This window comes from Strix uralensis, chromosome 2, assembly GCF_047716275.1.
Source record: "Strix uralensis isolate ZFMK-TIS-50842 chromosome 2, bStrUra1, whole genome shotgun sequence".
Classification (NCBI taxonomy): Eukaryota; Metazoa; Chordata; class Aves; order Strigiformes; family Strigidae; genus Strix; species Strix uralensis.
In genome coordinates this window covers 60618044-60644458 of record NC_133973.1, presented here as the reverse complement: position 1 = coordinate 60644458, position 26415 = coordinate 60618044, and the positions used below count along the sequence as shown (strand labels likewise).

At 41.8% G+C, this 26415-nt stretch overlaps 1 protein-coding gene across 6 annotated transcripts; it reads right to left on the bottom strand.

Annotated features, from left to right (window-relative positions):
• Positions 1 to 1759: 1759 nt before the first annotated feature.
• LOC141939344 (arylsulfatase D-like) lies at positions 1760 to 26302 on the bottom strand. Of its 6 annotated transcripts, none has more exons than XM_074858900.1 (12): positions 26284 to 26302; positions 25394 to 25500; positions 22501 to 22568; positions 21496 to 21636; positions 20565 to 20686; positions 18619 to 18741; positions 16725 to 17148; positions 15193 to 15329; positions 13259 to 13393; positions 10104 to 10266; positions 8982 to 9103; positions 1760 to 2406 (listed from the first exon to the last, which is right to left on the bottom strand). In XM_074858900.1, exons 3-12 carry the CDS (start codon positions 22551 to 22553, stop codon positions 2036 to 2038), a joined length of 1791 nt encoding a protein of 596 aa, XP_074715001.1. In that variant the 5' UTR covers positions 22554 to 22568; positions 25394 to 25500; positions 26284 to 26302; the 3' UTR covers positions 1760 to 2035. The 6 variants fall into 6 exon arrangements, with proteins under 6 accessions (XP_074715001.1, XP_074715002.1, XP_074714999.1 ...); XM_074858901.1 differs by lacking the exon at positions 26284 to 26302 and adding an exon at positions 23489 to 23697 and having other exon boundaries at positions 25394 to 25800; XM_074858898.1 differs by lacking the exon at positions 26284 to 26302 and adding an exon at positions 25577 to 25800.
• Positions 26303 to 26415: the final 113 nt, after the last annotated feature.

The following is a 26415-nucleotide window of genomic DNA, read 5'->3' as shown; positions in this document are numbered from 1 at the left end:
TATTTCTCCTCCATCTCTGAATTAGCCAAACTAGCTTTAAAATGCATGGTCTTTTATGCTCTTTTCTTTCTGTGTGAATCCAGAGAAATGCAGCTGCTCTGGTTTCTATCCCCGTCAGCCACAGAAAAATGTCAAATCTTGTGACAAGTTCTTAGCAATGCTGATATAGATTTAAATGCTATCCAGCAGTAAGAACAAATGTATTTTTAGATACTTCTGTCAAGTCTGACATTGGTGTGTCCTATCAGTTCATTGTCAGATTAGCACTTTGATTCCTGTGGAATGATGTCCACATAACTTGCTTGGTGACCTTTTAGAGGAAAGGTAAAACAAGAAATAATGTGAAGAAATGCCCGGTCAGCTTTTTGGAGACGTGTTTGGTGCTTCATCATGGTCACAACCTGTGCTGCTCATAGCAAAATAACAGCAATTTATCACACTGGTTTCATACCTTGTCAGGGGTGTAAGTCAGGAACTCACCTGAAAACACTGCAACAGGTTTATAGTCCAGGCACACACACTCTTGTTCTGAGGCTGGTGAAAGGTCTGGGATCTGCTGTTGCAGCTCAAGAGCTGAGAGAGCATCGCGCTGCTCTGGGATTATCAGCTGCTGTGGGCTGCCTTATCGCCTCCCATTTCTAAAAGGCAAAAAATGCCACATGTCGTTTTCAATGACCAACAACCCTGGTACTGAACAGAGCTGCACTGGGGTGGTTCTGAAAGGCGGCTAGCTTTAAGGAGACGAGTCACCTGAAGCACCTGCTGTGCTGCTCTTACAATCTCTTGTTACTTTTAAAATCTTGGTGACATTTAGCTGTGTGGTAGGAGAGAATATACAGTGTTCAGGAAGGCTTAGAAGTTTGAGTCTGAGGCTCTGGCACACAATCTACTTTTTTTTTTTATTTTAAGCAGAAAATGCAGGAACCTCCACTTAAAAATCGGATTTGACAAAAAAACCCTGCAAGAGCATGGTTAGGATTATATATTGAGAGATGAATTCATTTAACCTGAGGGCAGCAAGAGAGAATTAGATATTTTAATTCCTTCCCTTTCCCTAATGACTGTACAGAGTGCTGACACTTGTTTGGCTTGGAGAAGATGACCTGTACACTGAAGTGATTAGTATGTGCAGTGAATTTTTTAACACCTCCTACTGAAAACAAAGTGCTGTCTCACACACAAAGCACATTTTTCATGGAGCATAATAGCACTCTTATGAAATCAGGAGCATTATTGCTCAAGTGGGACATGCAGCTTATGAATTGGTCTCACAGATCATGAAATTTGGGACCTATCTTGTTGAGGCAGCTGGGCGATGATTTTCAATGCTCTCACAAGTGAGACAACAACGTGGAAAATGTATGTCAGTAGGAATCGTTGTGGTTTAGCATTTCATTTCAGAATAGCTAGATACTTCACTGCTAAACTTGAGATGATAACTTTAACTACCTTATTTTTAAAACATGTCAGTTCAGTTTTTCCTGGGAATTCTTACATGACAGACGAATATACAGATGAGTCAAGAAATTGCTGTAATAAGTAGGTGTTTATTTCTTAGAGGCCAAAGTGGTTTGGTATGTTTCCAAATCAAATGTGCAATTGTGCTTTTAAACACAGGACAGTTTTTTCATTAAAAAGATAAGAGATCCCCTCCTGGGCTCAGTCCTGTTGCCTTAACAAGCATATTACCTGTACAAACTGCTGCAATTAAAGTTTGCTTTCTTATCATTCATATTTACTTGAATTGAAAATCAGTGAGGAAAGAAATTTTTTTTCATTTATTTGGGTATTTGATCCAGAATTATGCACTTGAGGGATAGATTGTACAGCTGACCCACAGGTGGAATATGTTTGGAGCATTTTTAATTTATTTTTAACTGCAGGCTTATGAATTTCTGTGGTTGAATAAAAGGCATCAATAACATCCCTTTCAGTTATTCCAGTCTAATCTGACCCATATCTCTGTATGACTGTAGTCATGTGAATGTGAAAAGAATCAGCTCTTTTTAAAGCTAACTGTACTTGCATTTTGGTATTAAAGTATGCCATCTGCTTTGTTGTTTTCTTCATCACACCAACAGAATGGGAATGTTCCACAGCATGGCTGCAGCCATGGCTTCCATATATTGTTGTAAGGAGACAGCTGTTGTGGGACTGGAGTCAGTGTCTTGCGATGCTCTTCTACAGCTTTTCCTATTCTCCTCATTACAGAGTCGAACAAGGGCTCAGTGTCAGCTGATAGAGGATTTGCCTCAGAAGGATCTTGTGAGAGATCAAACAGCAGCGGAGGGTCATGATGGGTTACACCATCCCCGAAACATGGGCAAATTCCTCTTCCAAAACAGGCCCCAGAGGCTTCTGGTTGGAACACTGGAGTAGCATAATGAGCTTTCCATATGGTGCCGCCTGTCACAGAAGAAGCACATTTGAACAGGCATTAGGAGTCAGGGGAAGGTCCATGAAAGGTTGGTTCATATTTTAAGCGATCTGCTGGGGCAGATCCTAGGGCAAGCTTATGTCGCGGTTGTCACATGCAGGGGAAAGGCTCTTTTGGGAGCTGGCAGGGATTCAGAATGGTTTTACGTGGCTCACGGGCATGGCTGGGCTCTGGGTATGTGCAGGACAATATACACTATGTGGATGGTTAGCTCTAGTATTTTGGGTGCACAGGGAGTCTCTGGTGTCCCTTTAAAACTCTACATCCCTCTTGGGGGGGGGGGAAATGGAGAATGTAGCCCCTGATTTCTGGGTGCAGGTACTGGTAGGTGGTTCTTCTGTTGGCTCTGTACATCTACACCAAGAGAGCACCTGAGCGGAAACTGATCACAGCTCATTTTTATGCTCACTTTTCAGCACACATTCAAATAGGGTGATAATTGCAGGCTGTGAAAACAGTAAAATCTGGAGTCTTAAATTTTTAAACTAACATGATGAAGGCAACTAGTTTCTAGCTCTAGAGCTTGTACTTTATCAAGCTCTTGTACTGACCGCTGGATAAATGCAGGTCTGTAACTTGTAATGAAGAAAAGACAAATGACTAGGACTAAATCTGAATGCAGTTCAACAGGAGATTTTCCTTTCTTCTCCCTCTTCCTTTTTCCCCTATTCCTCACCTCGCATTTAGAAAGCACTATGCTGAACTCAGAGGGAAGGATGTGCCCAACGAGAAGACAGCAAATAGATACGTCTGGAAAAGGGAGAGGAGAATAAAAGGGACATTCAACACTTTGAACCACTTCTGTAATGCCTTGAGCACAAATAGTTGACAACTCCATTGTCCCTACATGGCATTTTCTTTTTGGTTCACTTGAATCAGCTAAACTTTCCTTCCTTCTCTTGTCCCCGGAGCTGTTTTCATGACTGGAGCCTGCAGCTTTAATCTTCTGTTTCTGTTGTGTCACTACTGCTAGAACATATTTTGTTAAAAAATAAAATGTAAAAACATCTTAAAAGGTGAGGGAGAGCGAATAACAGATATTAAGGGTCAGGTAATCTTTTAGCTTAAAATCTCCAGTTGCTGGCTGGTTGGCTGGCTAGCTCTGTATCAATTTATTTCCACCCCCATGGTTTCCACGTCCTGCTAAGCTATGCTTCTGCACTCCTGTGGAGGGATGATGTCTCAGTGGTTCTGAAATGTTTTGGCATAATACATTTAGAAATGTTACAGATTTTGGATATCTCCATTTCTGAAATTGTGAGAGAAAGGGTGCAGAAGGTGGATTTCTTAAAGGAAATGGTCTAACTTCCTGATGGCTTACTAAGGACAGGTATTCCTTAGGTCTGTTTGGGTCTGTGCTTTGCTGCTGTCTGGGATGTGCTCCACGTCCTTCTATTTTTCCCTGTCTTGTGTCTAAAACAGCATGTGTCTCATGACAAAAATGCAAACATCTTCTGTCATATTCTCCGAGTATGGGATTTGGGTCTTATGTCTACTAGTCAGGTAACATAGATACCTGTTAGAAGGAGTTAAATAAGTACTCTCTGGGCCATATGCATTTTTCTAATTAGCTGGCTCTAGTCAGAGTGCTATTGTGATATTGCTAAAATGACCATTTAGATAAATGAGATGGACATGTAGACTTACCTACCTATACATAGGAATTTGTGATCAATGTTCAGAAAACAAAAACAACTGAGTAGGCATTCTTTTCCATAAATAGTTGAGCTGAATTCCTCATAACTTATACACTGTACAGCAATTTGGAGTAGTGAGCGCAGAGTGTCTGAGGAGAATTGTTCTGATTCTGCAAAATTTTACATTCACTTCACAGCTGCAAATAATCACTGGAGTTGCAGAGTGGGAGAGAGCCAGGTCCTTGTTAGTTCATTCTGAAGGATACAGTGAGGCTGATTGTAATTAACCTGTGTTGGTGAGCTGAGTAGACAGCAAAATCAGTGCTGATGGAAGCAGCAGGGGTTTCACTCATCTCCAAGAGGCAAAGAGGGGATATGCAATTTGCTACTGAAGTAGCTCTGACAGAATTTGAAGGATGTGTGTGAATTTTAGGGCAACATGTTAATATAGTATGTCCAAGGGAAAGGAAACTTGCTGCTTCAATCCAAACATCTCTCAAACCCATCTGGTAACAATCAATCAGTTTAACGAGCAGAAAGAATTGGGCTGTCACTAATAAGCCTTATTGTGCTGTGGTAGAGGAAAGGACTCTTTAACATACAGACAAAGGATTCTTCTGGCTTCAGTGAAGGGCTTAGTTGATGGGTCCTGCCTGGGTGACATCAAGACACAATGGCTTCATAACTACCCTGTCCAATAGATAGAAGTAAACAGACAATAAATATGTAATATGAACGTGATATACTTGTAAATGAGCTAGAACAGACTCTAAAAAGTCTGTTGCCCCAGTCACAAGTAATGGCAGTTGGAGCAAAGAATCAGAATTTCTGGCTTGGCTGAAAGCTGAGCCACACAGTAACACTTGATTAGCCAATCTTTCATAGGCAGAACAACCCATTGTTTTCAACCCTCTTGCCTTGAGCAGTTGTGGCTCAATGGGAAAAGTTGCAGAAGGGCAGGCATAGGAGATCTAGCTGTGCATGTGGCTCCACAGGAGCACAAAATACACCATGCATCTGCATCGTGTGTCTGTGTTACAGGTAGTGTAGCCTATTAGCAACTGATCTGTAGAGCAGAAGAGTTATTGATGGCTTGACATTCATGCTGTGTTTGTCTGGGGGTGTTTTACTGGGGGCGTTTTACTGGGGGCTAATTCTTGTCTGGTCCTATCTACACAACATCTTTTAGTGATGAGAGCATATTTGGTATCATGCTGGAGCCTATTTTACAGTTTAGTTGCATTTAAACTAAAGTCATGATCTTCAAGCCCATTCCACAATGCAAGCCAGTGCACAAGGAGTGGGCATGCTCAAGAAGGGTGTTCTTCAAAAGCACCCTTCTGCTCTGAACTGAAACTGTAACCTAGAAGAACAAGAAGTGAGAGGGAGGTGAGGAGAATAGCAGTCCTTTAACCCAAAAAGCAGTTCTTCAACCTCATCCCTCGATGGAGTATCCATTTAGCCTTTCACTAGGTAAGTGCAGCATGATGCCTCCAGTAGGATCTTTGTCCAGGAGTCTCCGCCATCAGACAAAACTTTCTTTGTACAGAAAAAATATATATTGAAAAGAAATTAAGATATCTCTAAGAATAGTGACGGATTTAGAGGCGTAAGAGATTTAAGTTTCTGACCACTATTCTGCTTTAGGTAATGTGAAGAGGTGGATAGGCTCAGTGCCTGGAGCTACTGGCAGTTCTGGGGTGGGACCAGCTTAGCCCCAGCCTGTGTCAGGTGAACTGTGCTCTCTCCCATCTTTCGTGGCAGCTCCCAGAGCTGTGCTCCCACCGCCAGTCTCCAACTCCCGGTCTGACGAGTATTGGATACAGCGGGAGAGAGACGCGAAGCGGTGACTCCCCCGTTCCTGCCGAGCACTGGCCGCTGCGGGCTCCGCGCACACGCTGCCGGCGCTGCTGGCCCGCGCGCGCTCACCCCTCGGCGCGGCGCTCGGCCCGAGGGCCAGGTGGGCACAGCGACGCTGGGGAAGGGAAGCCACGGCCCGGGGCGGGGCCCTCAGCTGGGGGCGCCTGGCCGCGTCCCCTCTGCGCGCCCACAGGCACCTGGAGGCGTGAGGACGCGAAGCGGAGCCGCAAACCGCGCCTCAGACCTTCGCTTCGCTCCGCTTTGCCCAGCGCTCTCCCCTCACGCCTGACCCGCGCCCCGCGAGGCGGCCCCGCGCTGCCCCCTGGCGGCGGTTGGCGGCCCCCGGCGGCCCCGCGCTGCCGGCTGAGGCGGGAGCGGCCGCCGCGGCCCAGCCCTGCGGCGGGGGGCGCCGAGCCCAGCCCGGCGCCGCCGCCTGCCCCCACCCCCGGCCGTGCTGGGGGCCGGCGGGCCGGGGGCCGGCACCTTGTCTTGGGAGGGGGGCGCTGCGCAACACCCCGCCCCGCTCGGCTCGGCAGTGCTGGCCTACGCCCTGCAGGGCGTACCCGGGAGGGAGCGCCGCACTCTCCAGTGGTTTTTTATGCGTTTTAGTCGTGTTAATGTGCTGCTTAAAAAAGACACCATAACAGCAATGGAGGGAGATAACCCCCAACCAAAACCGAGTGCTTAAAGTGTTAGGTTAGGGCGTTGGTTTATTTTTTTAAATTTTTATTTCCACAGGAAGAGCAAAGATGCGGAGCGGCAATTTACATGTCACTTAAAGATGATGTATTTTGATTGTGCCTAAACACAGGAAAGAATTGAGTCCTAGTCTCCTGAGATAATTAGTTGAGACAGCCAAAATGTTGGCCTTGAGCACTTTAAGTGTGGCTCCCTCCCTGGGATCACCTCCTTTCGCAGCCATGGTGGTATCTGGTCAGGGGGAGCAGCAAGGCCAAGGGCGCTGCTGAGACAGGGCCCACCTACCTGTGGCTGTGCCAGGCTCTGCAGCAGTTCTGCCCAACGGCAGCAGCCCCAGTAGGGTTGTGAAGGCTCTACCATTCAGCTAACAAGGCAGAAGAGGGGCAGTTGCAGCACTGCTTTTTTTTATTATTATTTTAATTTTTTTCCAAATAAACAATACTTTTGTCTAAGAGCTAGGAAAAATGTTGTCAGCATCTTCTCTCCAGAGAAAATAGAGAAAGAGAATTACCAAGAGAAAAAACAAAAACCCTCCCCTGGAAGGCTTGAAGATGCTCCACTCCGTGGAAGAACTGGATTTATGAAACACCCTTGAACTTAACATTTTCTACCATACAGCTGCTTCAGCAGTGTGGGGGTTACTCTGGATCTCACCCTGAAGGGATTAGCTCCTCAAGTACTGTATGGCTTGTATAGTTCACACATTTTTCGTTGAATGAAGTACCCAGATTTATCTTTGGGGATCAAGAACCTAAAACTAAAATTCCACCACAGCACCTGGCATCACATCCTCACATTTAGTCCTTTCCTCCCTCTTTCCTGCCAGCCGAGTGCAGTGACCTCCTGCCCAGGAGCTATGCATCTGTCAAACGTGGTGTGCTGAGGGCACTGACCTCAAGGTTAAACTAGCAGCATGACTAAAAGTTTAGTGTTGCAATTCTGGTATGTATTTATTCATGTCAACAAGAAAGACAGCAAAGTTCTCGGACATTAGCCTGATACACACACACGAAAGCATCTAGGGGAACAGAAAGGTCAGTCTGAAGTATTTCCAAGTAGAAGTAAGTTTTGTAGTCTTCAGGTGTTCACTAAGCAAGTAGATTCCTGTCTTGATACTATCTATACACTTAATACTGTCATTGTATCAGTAAGTATCATAAAGGAAATGTACCTCGGCATGAGACAGATCACCCCCAGTTCACACTGTGACATAGAAAGGATTTCCTGTTGGGCTGCCTAAGGTTATCCCACCCCCTAGTCAGCACTCGAAGTGCTCTTTGAACAGCCAGCAACTTGTCAACATAGCAGCTGAGTGTGAACAGCTGCTGATGGTGGAATGCTCTAGCATTTGTAACTGTTACCTAATTGCAGTCTCTCAAGACTCTTGCCCTGATTCTCCTCTCACTACACAGACAGGGAAAACAAAAATTAAGGGGGCTTATTCAAGTTTCTAAGAGATGGGAAAATGAGTAGGCATAGCCCACTCCATCGGCTTCTGCATTTCTCCAGATGTGCAGAACAAAAAAAAAGAGCACAGTATCACACAAATTCATCAACTTTACACTTACTGTCACATCATCCAGTCACAGAAGGTGCAATTCATCTCAACTAACTTCAATATGAGGGAGATTTTTATATTTGATATGGTCAACCTCAGGTCCCTTTTTAATCAGTGGAGAGAAAAAGGCATGACTGATCTAGCCCAGATGTGCTAATCAGAAGGAGGTGGATCGCATCCTATAAACATCTGTCTCTTCAGTGACTATAAAACAACAACCTCAGATCAAGGTATGTGTGTTTGGTCACGCAAATGCTATCCTCCATTCCGAGCAGGAATAAGGACACAGCCACCAGTCACTGGCCCATTCTCTTTTACACTGTAATGGAGGGTGACTTTAGCAAAGATTAGGTGCTTGTTGAAAGCTCAGGAAAGCATTACAGCTGCAGTCAGCTTGTCTAATGTCACAGCTGAAAAAGTGAAACAAATAAGGCAGGGCTATTGAAAATAAATGAACTACTGATTAAGATAAAGACCTTGTGTGTGCAGTTCCTTTTTTGTCAATCTTACACTAAAGCTGATCCAGAATGTTTTTGCAGCAAAAGCAAAAGAAACACTGCAATGACAGGGAGATTCTTGAAGCTATGCTACCCAGGGAAGCGAAACCTTTCATCTCAGGCAAGGCAGGACAGCTAACAACGAACCCTTTCTGCACCTTGCAGAAGAAGTGAGCATCTGAGGCAATAAACTTACTCAATACATGCACATATGTTTTTACATGATACTCTGTTGGAAGCTAGAGGTCATCACATCATCTTGGATCTGCAGGAGGGGGGATGTTCATACTCACTGTCCTTTTGGTGCCACCGCACTGCATGCAGAAACACACCGCAGTAGTGAAACATGAACTCGTGCCCAGAGCGCTGAACTGTCCCCCGCAGCAAAGGCAGCAAGGTGTGCCCGTCAATAACCCTAACAGAGAGGACAGAAGTCACCAGGCTGCTTAAGGATTTCAGTCTGCAGCTGGAGCGTGAGCAGTACTCACTCCCCATGTATGCAACATTAGGGTTTCAAGTGTCATTTCTAACCCAAGATACTGTTTAGCTAATGAGCCCTGAGATTTTTAATTGTGTGGATGGATGGAGACCAGTGATTAGCAGTTACTAGCAGTTTTTGCAATTCCAGCTAGTTCACACATCCTGCCTGGGGATGTAAGTTACCATTACTGTAATTTTCCTGGAAGTAAGTGATAACCATATTGAAGGCATTGTTCACAGCTTCTAATTTTGCTCCTTGAAATGAAAGTCACTGATAGCTATATAAGCTCGAGGCTTCATTAAAAAAAACCCCAAACAAACAAAAAACCCAAACCCACCCCACTTACTGCATTGACTAGCGGTTTAATTACACACCACCAGTACTTTTATGGTTTTTGCTCAAATGGCTTAGCCACCCACACTTTCTCATGTTCTTTAGAGGAGTCTAACATAGATCCTACAAACTGTTTGTCATTGAGGAAGCTACTTCTCCGGTACTGGCAGCCAAATGCAGGCCATGTGCCATTTGCTCCACCTTCTCTACTCCTGAAGAATCAGGCTTTCTAGTCTTGGAACGGGCCTGTGCTAGTGCTCTAACAGGATCAACCAGCTTTGTGAATATCTGTGGATTTTTCATTTGGTTTTGTTTTGTTTTTTACAGTCATCCCAGTGTCCTAAATCAACCAGGTTGCCTTTTGGTGATTAGAAAAACTGAATTAGCTAAACAACCCTTGATAAAACATACTGTTTTCCTTTGCCTTTTCCATATAAGCAGACAAGATGGGGAAAGCTACACAGAAAGAAAGCTAGAGAATTACCTGGTTAAGAAACAAACAGAATTTAACCTGTGGCTGTTAGGATGCATGACATACATAGCCATCTCTCTCTAAATCAAGAAAGGGGAGCAAATATGGTTTATGAAGCCATCTTTGTACCTGTCCTGAGGCACTGCCCCTCCAGCCAGGTGAACCACTGTTGGGAAGATGTCCATAAGGCTTGTCAGGTCATGGATAACTGTCCCTGCAGGCAACACTCCTGGCCATCGAACTATTCCTGGGACACGGATCCCTCCTTCCCAGCCTGCCATTCCTTTTCCACCTGTTAGGGAAGGGGGGGAAAAAGTACCAAAAAAGATAAAAGAATGAAAGGTACTAGATGTTTATTATGTATGTATAATAAAAGGTTTTAAAACTTTTAGAATATTCAAATAACTTTAATGAAAACACACTAAATCCTGGAGAACAGCAGAATGACTACAGTGCAAATTCTGTTGTTCAGAAATAAGTATTATTAACCTCTATTTTACACTGCTTTCTTGGGTGGCACATACAGCAACCCCACTACTTTTTGGCAGAAGAGGAACAATTTCACCATCTGACATTCTGACCCACAATTTTAATCAAACGTCATGTCTAAGAATAATCTCCACACTCCCTAATAACATACCCAAGAAAACAGTCTGTTATTAATAAAAAGCAAAATCTGACTTGGTGTCAATGGAACAGAGGCTGCAGCCCCACTTGGTGCCCAAGGAAGGGAGATTAACACAGAGCCAGCTTGGTTGTCAGACAGGTCAGTCAGAGGCAGCAGGAACATTATGAAATTGTTTTCAGTCCTGGAGACAGTGAGGGCAATTAGGATAACGTTTGATCACCCTCCCGGAGTTTACAGTCCCAGGGATGCTCTGAGGTGGTCCCAAATGGAAGAGTGCAGGACCTGTGCAGTAAATAGGCTTGGAATATGCTGCAGTGATGAAGACTTTCCATCTACATTTCTGCTGAAGTTTTCTTGAGGTAATCCAAAGAGTCTTTCTTAGCTTAGTTTCTCTTGCATTCCTCTAATCTTCTTCTAAATTCTCTCCTCCATGCATTGTCTCTCTTGCAAATCAAATTATTCATTGTTTTGAGTAGTATATCAAAGTGAGAACCATTAATTAATTACAGATACGAATTATAGATGTCAAGGATGGGGATATTAATGAAACAATGTGGTTTAAAGCCAGAACTCCAAGCTGAGGGTCCAGCTAGAAATAAAAATTGCAGAACGATGAAGCTCAGGTACCTATATGACCTTTGCTCTGTTATTCCTCCTATCAAGGGCAGAGATAACAAGTCATTGCTGGAAAGTGTTGTAGGAAAGTTGGCAAACAAAAGTTGAAGCTAGCTTATCAGCTCAGCTAATAAATCAGCAGCTGAATGGTAGTTTATACAAGCCTCTGGCTTTGCTAAGTAATGCCAGACTTTGCTGTGGAGGAGGTGTACTCATAGCTACAGCTGAGAGACAAGGTTCCAGAGCATGGCTTTAAAGGCTGGCAGGATGGCATGATGGATTATAAACAGGGCAAGTCCAGCGGCTTGTGCAATAATCTTTGTGCTATGTAAGATAACAGTATCTCATGCTTTGTTATTCACTATCGGCTGTTCTCATTATTCGTACACATGGCTTATCTATCTTCTTGTTTTTAATATCCTGTTAGCAATACCAGCAGTGAGTTCTACTGATATTTATGAATTAAACTATTTTTTTTTTTTAATCTTGCTAGTTAGTTTCACTAGGATGTCCCCTGTTCTGCTGTATCTGCACATAAATGGGAATGCCTTTCTGTTCTTAATATCTAAATTGATGTTGTATCTCCTCTTGTCCCCTCTTTAAGCAGGCATGACTTCATCATTGTCCTCTCATACCAAAATCTCTGCCTAATCACATCCACTTTCCTCTCTGGACTCTCCTGTTACTAATATACTTGTGTTAGGCTAGTGAAGGTGAATTCCTTAAGTTATGTTCTGAGCTATTGAAGTGAGCCCGTTGGACTTTTTGCATCTGCTACTGGTATGGAAACTTCAGAATTGAAGGCTAATTTAGGATTGTCCCTGGATGAGATTCCAGCTGTATCAAACATTGCTTGTTTGTGTGGCTCATCAAGTAACTTACTACTAGTGCATTTTGATGCTGAGCAAGGTCAAGGCAGCTGAATCTTCTTCTGTAGGGAAATAAGTGATGGGAGCCATTTTAAGGCTTCACTGTACAGTAAATGCCAAGCTGCCCAAGCTGCCACAGTGGCTTTTCAAGGCTTGGCAGTCTGGAGGGAGCACACGCAAGCAATACCATAGATCTTCATTTCCACAGTTTTTGACACTGTGTTGCAAGCCAGTCATAGAAAGAGTGTCTAGAAACATCTATATGATAGACAAGAAACTGGAAAACTGTATCAAGAAAATAGTCATTATGATATCAGCCAGCGTTGATATAGATAATTGTCTACTGTGAAAAACAGAAGGATGTTTCAAGTGAGACTTCAAACAGTATGTTCTGGATCTGCATCAGGGGAAGTTCAGATTGGACATTAGGAAAAAGTTCTTCACTGAGAGGGTGGTCGGTCACTGGAACAGGCTCCCCAGGGAAGTGGTCACAGCACTAAGCCTGTCAGAGTTCAAGAAGTGTCTGGATGACACTCTTAGTCATACGGTTTAGTTTAGGTAGTCCTGTGAGGAGCAGGGAGTTGGACTTGATGATCTTTATGGGTCCCTTCCAACTTGAGATATTCTATGATACTACAACATTTTCAAGTAGTGCCTTGGATTATGGATTAGATATAGTATGCGTGCAGTATTTAAAGACAACATGAAACTAGAAGGGGGTACAGGTGTACTGGAGTCTAAAGAGAGGATGAACAATGGGGAACATAACAGGCTGTTGCAAGTAGGAAAGGAAGAATCTTGTCTGTAGATTAGCAAATAGGGCAAGATCTGTTGCTTAACCTGCAGCAAGGAAATCCAAGGTAGCTACCAGGAAAAAACCTCCAGCAGCATAGACTGTGTAATACTAGCAAAACTAGATTATCTGGGGAATCACTGAAGATCTTTAAGAATAGTTTAGACAACATAACTGTCAGGAGTAGCTTTGGTGAAAGTGATTGTGTCTGAGGGCTGAAGGATGAATAGCTGATGCCCTGAATTTGCTCCAGCCCTACAATCCAAGATCATCATCCCAGCATATAGTTTAGTAAATATAGTCTATCTGGATGTGTTTTATTCTATCATTTTCTTTTTAAGAGGAAGTCATATGCATGTACACACTACCAAAATTTTACCTTTATAGATCCCATTCCATCCACCAAACTGAGCATTTCCTCTGTGAGACTCCAAGGATCCTCCATGATCAGATGCAAAATAAATGAATGTGGTATTCTTCAAGCCTTCTTTGTCAATAACATGCAGAAGCCTGCCTATAAGCAAAGCAAAACATCATAACTATGTCTGGAGATGCAGTCAGCATTTTTAGGTCTTGACTCAAAATTCAGTGAAGACTGAGTTCTTCCATTTACCTGAATGAGTTATGTTATGAGCTACCACAAGCAGTGCAAAGAATGATCTTGCATTACAGAAATAATGAGAGCCCAACAGAAAGCTGCTGAATGTGTCCAAAATTTGTTTGTGGTGTCTATAAAAACAGGAAAATAAAAAAACAATTGGAAAATAATTTAAATGAATGATCCTTTTATTCAAACTACACAGAACACTCTGTCAGCTTTATGCTGTAAATTATCTGAGTTGAGGATTGTCTCCTTTGTCTAGCTTCAAGCATCTTGAAAAGCTTGAATAATAGTGCTGCCTAGATTCCTAATCATAGAAAACTGCTGTGCCTCACCAGGAGCTGAACAGCGACTCTGAGATCAGGCTGCATACTATCAACCAAAATCTCTTGATGTCATTGGTAAAAACTTCACAGACTGTAATTCAAACCTAACTTCATAAAGAGTGTTTTTGTTACTGATAGCATCAAATGTTTATACGGAGTATGATTTATCTTTGATTGCTTGTCCTCATCACCTTCTGCATCACATATATTCACTAAGAACAGCTTCCATAGCTACAGAAGTAGCAGCAAAAGCAGAAGTACGCAAGCAAAAAGCATAAGCCAGCGATCGGTTCTTTTGCTCAATCTCTTCTCCTTTACAGACTTCCTGTGTCTCCTTGGTCAAACTACTTATTTACCTTACCTAAAAATACACACCTTCCCCGAAAAACAGTTTAGATTGACTTAGCTGTCCAACCCCAGAGACTTCTGTCCTCACTAGCTCCCATCCTGTTTGGCCTATACAAAGCGCTCCTTACACCATCAGACTCCTGCTACCCGGCTCTGCTTGCGTATCCTGTGCCTGAAGGTGTCTGGTGCCAAAAATCTGGAAGACAAACATGGCAGCAGAGTCCTCTGGTTAAACTGCATCTTGCAGGAGTTCTTAGCCTGCCCATCAGAAGCATAAGGCTCCTCTCAAAATACAATTTTGTAAACATAGTTACTGGAGGAAGAAAAGGTTCAGGGATTGAATCTTGGCCTGGATAGGAGGGGAATACTTTGTCAGTAGGATCTTCACTTTTGATTACATGCAAACAGTATCTATCTCCCTCCCTCCCATTGAAGAAGAGAAGAATGACTAAGTAAGGCTAAATCTAGGCCTTTTTAAACCTAGTTGGCACTCAGAGCCTAGGTTTAGACCTAAGTGTGTCTTCACGATGTACTGACTTCACACTATTTATTAAGTGAAACTCCATAGCTTTTAAACTTGGCCTTTTGTCTAGGAGGGAGTTCTGGTTTCTGCTCCAAGAATCGATTATTCTTCAATAAAAATGAACAAGTACACAAAACAACCATGGTATAATGTAATATTCAGCAGCACCACCACTTATATCTTCTGAGACTAGACAGAACTGGAGAAATGTCACACATTTTGATTAACAACAACATGATCAAGCACATATTTGATTATTTGACTGCGTTTAACACTGCAGCACAGAAGTGTGCAAATTAAAAAGAAAAAGAACAAATCCTCACAAGAATAGTTTGAACTTTCATCTTAAACAAACAAAAAAAAATGTGTGGTAATGGTATGGCAATCTCTAGAGCTAACTGTGTATCCAAGTTCACTGATTTTTGACATATGCAAAAAGGGAGTTCTGTGACCACCCCTTTAATTTCTTTTCCACAATCAAATAAATGAAGGATTATCTTCAAGAAGGCACTTACCCACCATCCAGTCCATCTCCTCTACGTTATCTCCATATAGACCATGCCTGCTTCTTCCCTGAAACTTCTCTGTGGTAATGAGAGGGGTGTGAACATGTAAAAGGGAAACAAAGAGAAGAAACGGTCTATTCTTGTTTCTGAAATAAAAGAAAACAATAATCATTTCTCTGCAAACTGTCACTCAATCTAAAATATAACAGTGGTATTGTAGTGACTACCTCAACAAAAATTATTATTGTGGTCTAAACCAAAAATTTTTGATTTTGACATCTTTGCATTTTTGTGGTCTTGTGTCGCAGTTAGCTCTGCCTCATTAAACCTGCCGACCCACATGTCAGTGGTGCTCAGGTCACAGGGACTAATACCGCAGGAGGTTAAAACCTTCTCGGAGACATCAGCACAAACACCAATGTGGCGGATACAAAATGTCTGTTTATTAAACTGCGTATCTTACATATATATGTTCACCAAGTACCTCCTTCGTGGGTGTGCCCTTAACATTACAAGCCTATCTATCACCTTACCTCGTAACAAGGGAGGGCTACAGCTATTCCTTCCGTACATCGTGAGATCTTCCGAGCGCCACTCCCTACAGTCTTGGGAGATGGACCAGATAAAAATACACCCCAAAGATGTTGGTTTTGTATTAAGACCAAAATCGTAATGGGCCCTTTCTTTTTCTGGTTCCAAATTAGACATGTGTAGAACATTGAATAAATAACTAGGAAAGTTCATAGCCAAAAGACTGACACACTCTCAGAGGCAATAAGAATAGGAGTCGCTTGCTTAAACTTAAGCAATGATGTCACTGAGCATCTGAGACATCCCATAGAAGAGGCAGATATGATGCTGCACCCACAGGGAAACCATATCCCTTTAACATCAGGCCAGGCAGAATACCCTAGGAACCTGAGATTATCTGTGCTCAGAGTTTTGCAGAAGGGATATATTCTACCTTCAATTTGCCTTAAAAAAAAAAAAAAAACAACCAAAACCTCAAAATCAAAAAACCCAACCCCTAAACCCTGACAGAAATAGTATAATCTTATTCAAGGATATGCCCAGACTTGATGCATGAATACTTTTAAAGACTTAGTAGTTTGTTCAATTCCAGTTGAGGTTACTGATAGTATTGTAAATGAAGGACACCTTTGGAAAACAAACCAAAACTCACTATCACCCTCCTGTTTGTAAAATATTAACTTCATGTGACACTTTCTACAACAGTCCATTCATCAGGCTAAGATCATTTTTCTGTTCCTACCGGCAGAAGGTCCAGTCCTTGGCCGGGACCCCTTTATATTAGGTGAACAAAACAAACACAAAAAAAATCATCTTCCTTTTCCTGAGTAGCTAACAAGCTGTGTATAAGACGAAGGACAGCAGTTGGATGCTGACAGGGAGGGGAATGCCAGAAAAAACCAAATTACTGGCCAGCATCAAGATGGGTCGTTCAGCATATCAGCTGCCTAACCTAGTAATAACATTATTTTTAAAAATCCTTAAAACACAATACAATTTTTGTTGGTTACCTTTCAATGAATGAAACTGCCTCCTTCAGCATATTAGAAGTAGTTTTTTCTAGATTCATCGGTTGTTCAGTTATATCATGGTTTCTCATCAGGATACAGTTCCAGTACTTGGTGAAACCATAGCTGGAGAACCAGGAGATGAAATACAGGAGACCACAGATAGCCAGACATATAATTATTTTCCATTTTACTGAGAATAAATTGGTAAGTTTTCCAATCAGAAGAGTAAGCCCTGCAAGGATAATCATCTGTGTGTAAAGCCAATATGTATCTTGCAAAGACTTGGCCAGTTCAGGGTCATCCGTGCCTTGACACTCATTCAACAGGGTAAAAGGCATGCCGTAAAAATAATCAAAGCCATGATTTAAAGGATGGTGGCAGTGATCATGGCGAGATTTGCAGTTCACACCCAAATGCCACTTCCCTGAAAATATAAAACAAAGATCTTAAATCTAACATCGTTACTCTCAGATTTGCTGCCTGTATTTCTAATAGGTTGGCTGCACTTCTCAGTTAAGGTGCAGCTAAGGGAGGAGCTGGTGTGGAATGGGGACAGACTCTCAGGAAGCAATCGTGCATTGGCACATTATCTGGCTAGAACAGCCGGTATTCCTCACTTATCCGTTAAAATTCCACGTGGGGCAATAGTCCAGCTCAGACGCCTCCCTGAATAAGAACAAACAGGGTTGCAACAGTTGGTGCTTATTATTTTTCACATGATAAAGTAGTCTTTCATCAACAGGTAGTCTGATGGGGAGAAACCAGAGAAATGCTTGTGCCAAAAGAACCAGCTAAGTGCAAAAATATGAACTAATTCACACACAAGTTCTATCCGACCTTCACAGTCCAAGAACAAATTTCAGGAAGAAGGTGTACATATGGCTCTGTGTGTCTATATTCATCTTCAAATGCGTAGCAAAAATAGGCCATTCCAAATATCCCATACAACTGGACATATCAGAATATGTCATATACCGATAATGAGTCTTAATGAAGTCATACGACAGAGCAGTGTAATTATCCTGACAGTGAGGGTCAGACAGTCTATAACCATGGGCCTAGGGGCTATTAGCTAGACACATAACTTTGGAGAACTGCTAACCAGCTCTGTGCTCATGTATATGAATGTAGTTCCCGGTGTAAGCTATACCAGACTGCACTGAGCTACAGAAAGTTCACCCCTTTGCACAGGCTTGGGTGCAGTCAGGACATCAGTAAGACTCATTTCAATTTAAGGAACTAAATAACACCTCAGTGTGCTGGAGCCAAGCAGAGGTATGAAAATCACTGTAGTTACAATTAAGCACATGACACCTTTTGGTGTTCAGGCAAAATTAGCAAAGACTTAATAGGATTTTATTTTTTTAGACATGTATTCTGATCCAAAACCCACTAAAGTCAATGGGACTTTCAGCTTTTTTTGGCAGAGTTTCCTTTTGCAGAAAATATGGCACTTTTAGAGTCTTAACTGTGATAATAAGCAGGATGAATAAATAACAGAAAATCTAGCCATGAGACATAATTAAGGCCACTGTGGTGTCTGGGTTCCAACTGGCAGACAATATTTTTCTGCTCTAATAGATCAATGAATATCTGTTAGTTGTTCCTAAAGCAATCTGTACTAGGCAAACAAGATTCTTTCCTTTGCATTCACTTCTGTTTGCAGTGTACATCTATGTATTCCATACATCCTCATTTTGGATTTATCAGATATGCTGTGCTGACACCGGGGCTTATGGACGGCATTGTAAAAATCCCTCTGAGTTTGAAAGTTATGCATGCAAAAAACTCTAGTTTAACTGGTACTAGACATTTTGGCAAAGAAAAATATTTACAGTAGCATCCCATTTAAATAACAAGCAATCAAAAGGTGGAAAGTTGCTATGTCTCATACCGACAAGTGCTGTAGAATAACCTTGTTGGTGCAGTATTCTAGCAAAAGTAGTTTCATTTGGTGGGAGCCCACCAGAACACCCATTCCAGAAGAGAACCTGCCGTTGAGTGCTGGATGCCATGCCTAGAGAGGAACAACAGCCTTTAAAATTAAACAAGCCAGTTTTCAGATTTTCAGTCTTCTGAGATTGTTCTTTCTAATGAATGGGAGGGACTCAGTTGCCTAAGCCTAGTGCCTTTTAAGAAGCCATTGAGTAAGCCCTGGGATATTCTGATTGACCCCTAGAACAATGTCTTCTCCAAGTCCCATGTCATTATTTGCTAACCCAATGCAGATGCCTCAGCTATACTGGGGTGTCTACAAATGGCACTAAGATGCCTGTTTGTACATCAGGCAACCTCTCACAACCAAAGTTCTATCAAAATATAACATTTAAAAAAGGGGAAAAAAAACAACAAAAAAAGATGTTTTATATAGAACAGAAGGCTTACGGAGTCAGGGGTACACACTTCTGAAATGTTCAGTTCATGATTACATTTCTTTTAGCAAGTCAGAGTCCCATCAGAGGAGCTACACTGATTTAAGGAGCGATTGAAGGAGCTAGGACTGTTTAGTTTGAGGATGAGAAGGCTGAGGGGAGACCTCATCACTCTCTACAACTACCTGAAAGGACATTGTAGAGAGGTTGGTGCTGGTCTCTTGTCACAGGTGATTAGTGACAGAACAAGGCGGAACGGCTTTAAACTGCAACAGGGGAGGTTTAGACTGGACATTAGGAAAAAATTTTTCACAGAAAGAGTGGTCAGACAGTGGAATAGGTTGCCCAGGGAGGTGGTGGAGTCACCATCCCTGGATGTGTTTAAGGGTCGTTTAGATGAGATGTTGGGGGATATGGTGTAGGGGAGAACTTTGTAGAGGAGGGCTGATGGTTGGACTCGATGATCCCAAGGGTCTTTTCCAACCTGAATGATTCTGTGATTATTACTGCCATATGCAGTAACTGAAGTTTTCTGTCATTAATTTACATGGCTGAAGTAAATCTGTTTTAAAACATAATTGTTGAGAACTATTCTACAGTCTGACACATTTCACTATGAAAAGGTTTGTCAGGATATTCCAAATATTACACTGTACTTAATATAATCTTAATACCACTGAACATACAGTGTTTACACATTTTTTTTCTTCATGTTTCTACCTCTGGGTGCTTTGTGCTGTTTGGATTTTCATCCATTTCTGTGTTGTCATTTAGCCACATTTGTGGCAACTGAGGCACAGACTCTCCATTGAAGTGCAGAAGGAAAAACCCTTTATTATTACAATGGCACATACTTATGCTCTCGCTATGCTCTTGCCGAAGCTCTTACTTCATAATTAGCAAATCAGCAACTAGACAGCCATCAACCCTCTCTCCCATCAGACAGTTCAGTACTTTTTCCACAGCTCAGCATTACAGCTGTCCATTGCTTTTCCCAGTCACCTTAGCACCGCCTGGCAGTTTCTTATCTCTCTTCCAAGGCCTGTTTCTCCAGGCCTGCGCAGAGCAGAGCTGACGCTTCTCTGAGCCAGCGCAGGACTGACCAGCACTTCTCCGAGCCTGTGCAAAAGCTCCCCTGACTGATGTCTATTTGCCTCTTAAATTGAATCTCCCACAGCTGCGCAGGGCTGACAGGCCAATGCCGACTTGCCTCTTCATCATTTACCAGTAACATATTGAATCTCCCACAGTTGCACGGGGCTGACACTCCCACACACATTAAATGTTCTTTATGTGGGGATTTTCCCATAGAAATCGATCACTAAATCTAGTCATTTTTATTTCTGCCCACCTCACTGAGACCCCAAATCCTTTGATTAACTAGTCTTTAAAATGGCTTATTTAAGGGGATTTTTAATAGCAACAATGGCTAGACAAACTGCAGTGAACCGTTAGAGAGAGGCCCGACCTGATCTGATAGGGTATCTGCCAGTCAGGAAAGCTGCTCTGCTTGGAGTACAGACAGCAGCTGCAGCAATGTGCTGAGTAAATCTCACTCCATCCTTTGCCAGGCCATCAATGTTAGGGGTCCTAAAGAAAAAAATCCCATCTCTGATAAAAATGCATTACAGAGAAGTTTGTGGTATCCTGCTCCTCCTAGTTTTGTCAAGGACATTACCATCAAATTTACAAAACTCTTGTTTATCTACAACTCAACTAGGAAAGCTCTGTTACATATATTTTGAGATATCTTGACTCCGTAGGAATGAATTTTTCCATGGATAGATGTGGCTTTATTAATAACTAAAAAGAAAAAAAAAAACCACAACAAAACCAAAAACGTATTTCAGCTCTATCCCATATCAAAAGCTCAGCATAGTGAAAAAGATTCCATTAATAGATACAGTAAACACAATTTCCAAGACTATAATAGGTTAGAGTAAACACAGTATATATATACAATCGTTCCATCAATCAATCTATATACAGATTGATAAATGCACTAGGGATAAATATAGCACATAGACTGAGCTTTCACTTTATAACAAGCCTACTAGAGTTGTTAGCTGATATTAAATCCTAATTTCAGTCCTTCATATTTCAACACTGAAGCTGTGAAAACTTATAAATTATACACATGCCTGACAAACACAGCGCATGGACACATTTGCAAAGTTCTGATTGTATATGCTGAAGATTAGAAGTCCAAGGAAGTTGCTCAAGCATGCCTGTATAATTATTACTCCAGTAGGAATTACTGCACATGGTTTGAAAAGAAGTGTATCTAGATAAATTAATCCATTAATAATGAATTCTCTAATACTAAATATCATCAGTGTTTTTTTCCTCCACTGAATTCACCAGGAAGGGATGATTTCTTTCGTAGAATACATTCTTACCTTATTGTATCATTGCCATAGCAACCCACATCTCCAATACCAAGATCATCAGCTAGTATCAGTAAAAAATTGGGTTTTGAAGGATTTGATACACAGGTTCTTGGAAACAAGCATAAAATTAGCCAGATGTTTAGGCAGCTCCTGAAATTAAAAGGTAACATTACAAAAACATTTGTAAGCTTTACAATAAACTTTAAACTGTTAAAGTTCTATGAGGACTCAGTATAGATGCAAACAGCTCCCAAATACTGCCAGCAGATGGAGCTCCTGAATATTTACAAAAGTTCTTGCGTCAGCAGTATTTTCTTTTTACTTGCACAGGAATTTTGAGTGTGCATTTCTTTATTGAGATTTGCACTGATCGCAGCAGATGTTTCCATCAGAATGAGTGGTTGGATGCGTGCAAGTCTCCTGAGGCACCCCTTGTACAAAAGTGTAGGACACTCTTGTCAAGGCTCTTGGAATAAGTGGGACAGGAGCATGGAGGTGGTTGGTGTGGAAGCACGCTGGTCGTGATGGCAATGGCTTGACTATTGCATCCACTGCACCCAGTGCTACACACAGCATCTGGAAAGTGTTCCTTCAGCCATGGGACCATCTGCAAAGTCAAGGTTGCAGCAATGGGCTTAAACTTGCTTATCTTCCTAGAATACTGTAAGAATATCTCAGCATGTCTTAGTTGCTCAAGATGTTTGCAAGAGGCAGTTTACAGATGTTCACCTGAAGTAAAATACATATTCTAGAATATATCTACTGGCTGCTAGTTCATTAATAGCTATTGCAATGTGCTATACTATGTATTATATATACTCCTAAACCTACATGTTCTATAAAACTAGGGTAAAAGGCCTTGAAATACCAATAGATCTAAACCTGTATTAGCTGCTCTTAGATTCTCAATGAGTTGGGGAGGGAGAAAGGGGGAAGAGAGAGAGATCTGTTTACATTTTCTTAAGCACAACACTTAAAAGCCAGGAAAGACCCTCAGCAAGTGTCTTTTCTTACCATTGTTTTCCTTGGTAAACTTCATGGTTTCCCCTTGTATGAAGTGGGTACATAGTTGGTCACAAATTCTGGTGAAAAAGGAAAAAAAAAAGTAATAAAAAAAAAAAATCAGAGCCCAGTAGCTCTGGTGATCTTGTCTGTGAGGTTGATCATTAACTGCTCTGCATTACCACAATCATATTGCCACTGCCTGCAGCTGGCTACAGCATGGGTGGGCTGAACTAGTAGGGCTTGACAACACAATCCCTACGTTCCTGAATGTGTGTCTGCAGAGCCCCGCTGAACTGACACTACAAGGCAGAAAGAGCACTGCTGAGGGCAGGTAAGGTCAGAGAGCACAGCATGCAGTTTTGCAAGATCTGGCCTGTTCCCAGCTGCCAAGAGGGGGACTTGGGAGCGTTTAGAAAGAAGGCTAAATGCTCATGGCTTTAGACAGTGTTAAAGGTGCCAGTTACTCAATACATGCACAGAACTGTTGGTATTCACCAAGAGGAAGGTTTTCACCATTTTACAAACAAGGTAATGATAAGTAAAACTAGTATCTCACTTTTACTTAACCTCAAATTATCTTCAAGGTCCAGGAAAAGAATCTAACCTTTACTGTGAGCTTAGAAACTACAAAAAAGTGCCTCAGAGAAAAGCGATCCTGGCAACTAATATTTGCAGTGTAATTCTTAGGGAAAGGACTGTAACTTTCTTAGGTTTGGATGCCATCTAGTACATTCAAGAAGGTGTTTCTATCTGAATTTTACTAAAAACTGTCCAGAAACATAAATATCATTATGATTATTTCTTTAAAGGACTTCAAAGCTTAATGCCATATGTAAGTTTAACAAGCCAGTTTTTCTACCTGCCAACTCTATGAACTTAACCTGGACTTTAAAAACCTAAAAATAACCTTCTGGTTTCTAAATATTTGTTTTTGTCTGGCAAGGCAAATTTTATGAGTGGAAGCAATTTCCTATGCTTGCTGAAACTGAGAGCACACCTAATCACTTTGGGCCAAGAATGACTTGGAAAATGCACTCCTTTTCCTTGTGAATGGCCACAGACTAAGGGATCTGCAGAAAAAGTTGCACTGGAACAATGCAAACAGTCATGCAGAAGGATATGGTAAACCGTCTCCATTGGGGACTGGCATACGCTCATCTTCATGGTGTATGCTGAAGTGAATTAGAGATGACATTCATTCCTTCACTGTGAAAAGAGATAGAAATCTGAAATATCCCATCCATGGGAAATTCCTACTTTTCCAACACTTCATTTCAAACTAGCACAAGAACAAAGATGTTGTCAGCTCTATTAAGGAACAGATTGAAGCTAATAAGACTATTTACTTTCTGTAACAGCTAACAGCACCTTGTAAACATAAAGTCACTTCTAAACACAGGGAACTGAAAAGTACCATCTTGACTAATGAAAAGCTTATGTTTTTTTTCTCTCCAAAATCAGCATGTTCTCCAGTGGGAAAATATAGCATTTTCTAAGAGAACTTTTTTCTGCCTTTTTGGTACATAAAAGGGTTACAATTACCTTGAATGTCTGAGGAATACTAAACCGATCTGAGCAGAGTATAATCCTGCCCTATGCATTTCAAAGGATGAACCATGGGATAAAAAAATTGCAGATGCTGTTATTCTGACCAAGAAAATAGTATAAAAAGAGTCAGAACCTGGGGTCCATTGATGATTTTTCCAAGTAACATCTAGGTGCTTATTTGGCTATGGCTGAGACAATATGGGAAAATAAAATAAAATAAAATAAAATAAAATAAAATAAAATAAAATAAAATAAAATAAAATAAAATAAAATAAAATAAAATAAAATAAAATAAAATAAAATAAAAATAATTTTTAAAAATAAAGAAAAGCTTGATCTCCATTAAATGTGGAATTTTCCATAGGGTTGATGACACTTCCCCCTCTCTATTGGCAAGATCCTGAAAGGCAGTACTGAAAGCTCATCCTCCCTGCCCACTGGCTGAGTTGGAGATTAATGGGGAACTAGCAAGATCCCTGTGACCCAATGCACTGGCTGTTTGAAGGAGGACCTTGCTGTGAAAGAAAATGCCAGAAGCCTAATATCATGCTTTAAAAGACAGGCTGTTTTACTGTAAAGCAAAGGACTCACTACTAAAAGCTCAGATCTTTTATCTGTATGGTGGTGGTGCCTCAGAATCACACCCTGGCCGCAGTTTCCCCAAACCCCTGATGAACTATGGCCCTGTAGGACAGAGCCAAGGTGACGACCAGGCAAGTGCATGAAGGCATTAACGTGCAAGAAGGAAGAACTAGTAATGGCTCTGGTCCTTATCTGTAATGGGAACTTCTTTCTGGTGCTTTAGCAATGGAGGCAGAGCTCTGCCTTCCCAGCAGCTGGTAGGCAGCACTTTGTTTAAAGGGCTTGGGGTACGTGATTAAACCAAAACTATTGCAATGAAAACTATTGAAATGCCTACAGAGTAGCTGAGGATCATCATGGTCCTTGTGAGCTGTAGTGGAGCAATGAAACCAGACAGATCTGGACATCTAAGAAACCCCTTGATTTCCTGTGAGCGTTGGTAAGCTTCCAAGCTGGTACAACACCTCTGCTGCTTCCAGTTTCTCCCCACAGGTTCCTGCGGCACAGCCAGCTGGTTACAGCAGGCACACTGGTATTTAGGCAGAGACTTTGTACAACCCCTCAGGAAAGTTGTGAATTTCAAACCAGGAAGTTGCAGTGGTGGTATTAAAAGATATTTGGGTCTTAATACCACTGGCAGTGGCATGATTAAAATTAGTGCTTTCTGATTTACTGCAAGCCATTTTAGGAACACTAACCTTACTAAAGGACAAGAAGAAATATCAAACTCAAAAAAAACCCCAACCACAACAATTTTAATATACATATTCACCTTTTTCTGTTAGAGACTGATTTCTTCTGAATGCAGAGCTCTCATTGACATCTCTAGGAGTGTCATGAACCCCGTACTGGGCCCTAGGGCTTGTCCAGTTTCCTTAGCTGTTGAATGAAAAAAAAAATAAAAATTAATCCATAAATTTAACATCAGCCTCCAGAAATCAGCAGAGTTACTTACAGAATTCTGAGAAAATGTCTGATAGTAATTCCCTCTGTAAGCCAGTACACCACAATAAATGATCAAGACTAGTAAAAAAGGCCAATTCCTTTTAACAATGTGGAAAACAAACCCTCATCTCAATTATTCTTCTTCCTCTGAATTCCCTCTTGCTCCTTGGTGTGCTGACCAGTCCTGATCCTTTAAGACGTGTGAGGGAGGAAGCAGGCTGGAACTTGCTCCTTTTCCTCTTACTCTCCCTTCCCCCAGTCTCCAGTTCAAAAACCGCCTGGGATCCCTGCCAGAAACCGCCAGCAAACTGGAACCGCCACGCAGGTTTTACATGAATTCCAGGCAGAGTACAAAGTCCTTCTTCTTGAAATACTGGCACAACATGGCTACTGCCTTCACTAGATTCTCTATCCACTTAATTCTTTGCAGATTTGTTAGAAAGCCTGTCACTGCTCTACTTCAGTGCCTCAAAAGAGATGCTATAAATAATAACACAGCACTCTGAGCCCTAGGGTTTTGCTTCTCCCACCCTACTTTTCCAGCCTTCCAGGCAGGATAACATGACTAGCTTGTCCTCCCCCTTTTCTTCTGTGATGTTGTCTTTTCTTCTTCATTGCATTTTCAGGAAAGGTAGACCTACCTGTGCTGAAGACACTAACCGCGCTTTCTTCCCCCACCCCAAGAACTGAAACTTTAATATTCTCCCCTCCACTCACACTGCTTTCAGAATTTAACTCTGTTACAATACACTTCACACTTCAAAAGGTCTTAAGCAATTACTTAGAGGAGCTCTCATCTATTCATTTGTTGACATTTCAGTTCTCTGAGTTACTTGAGTACAGTGAAAG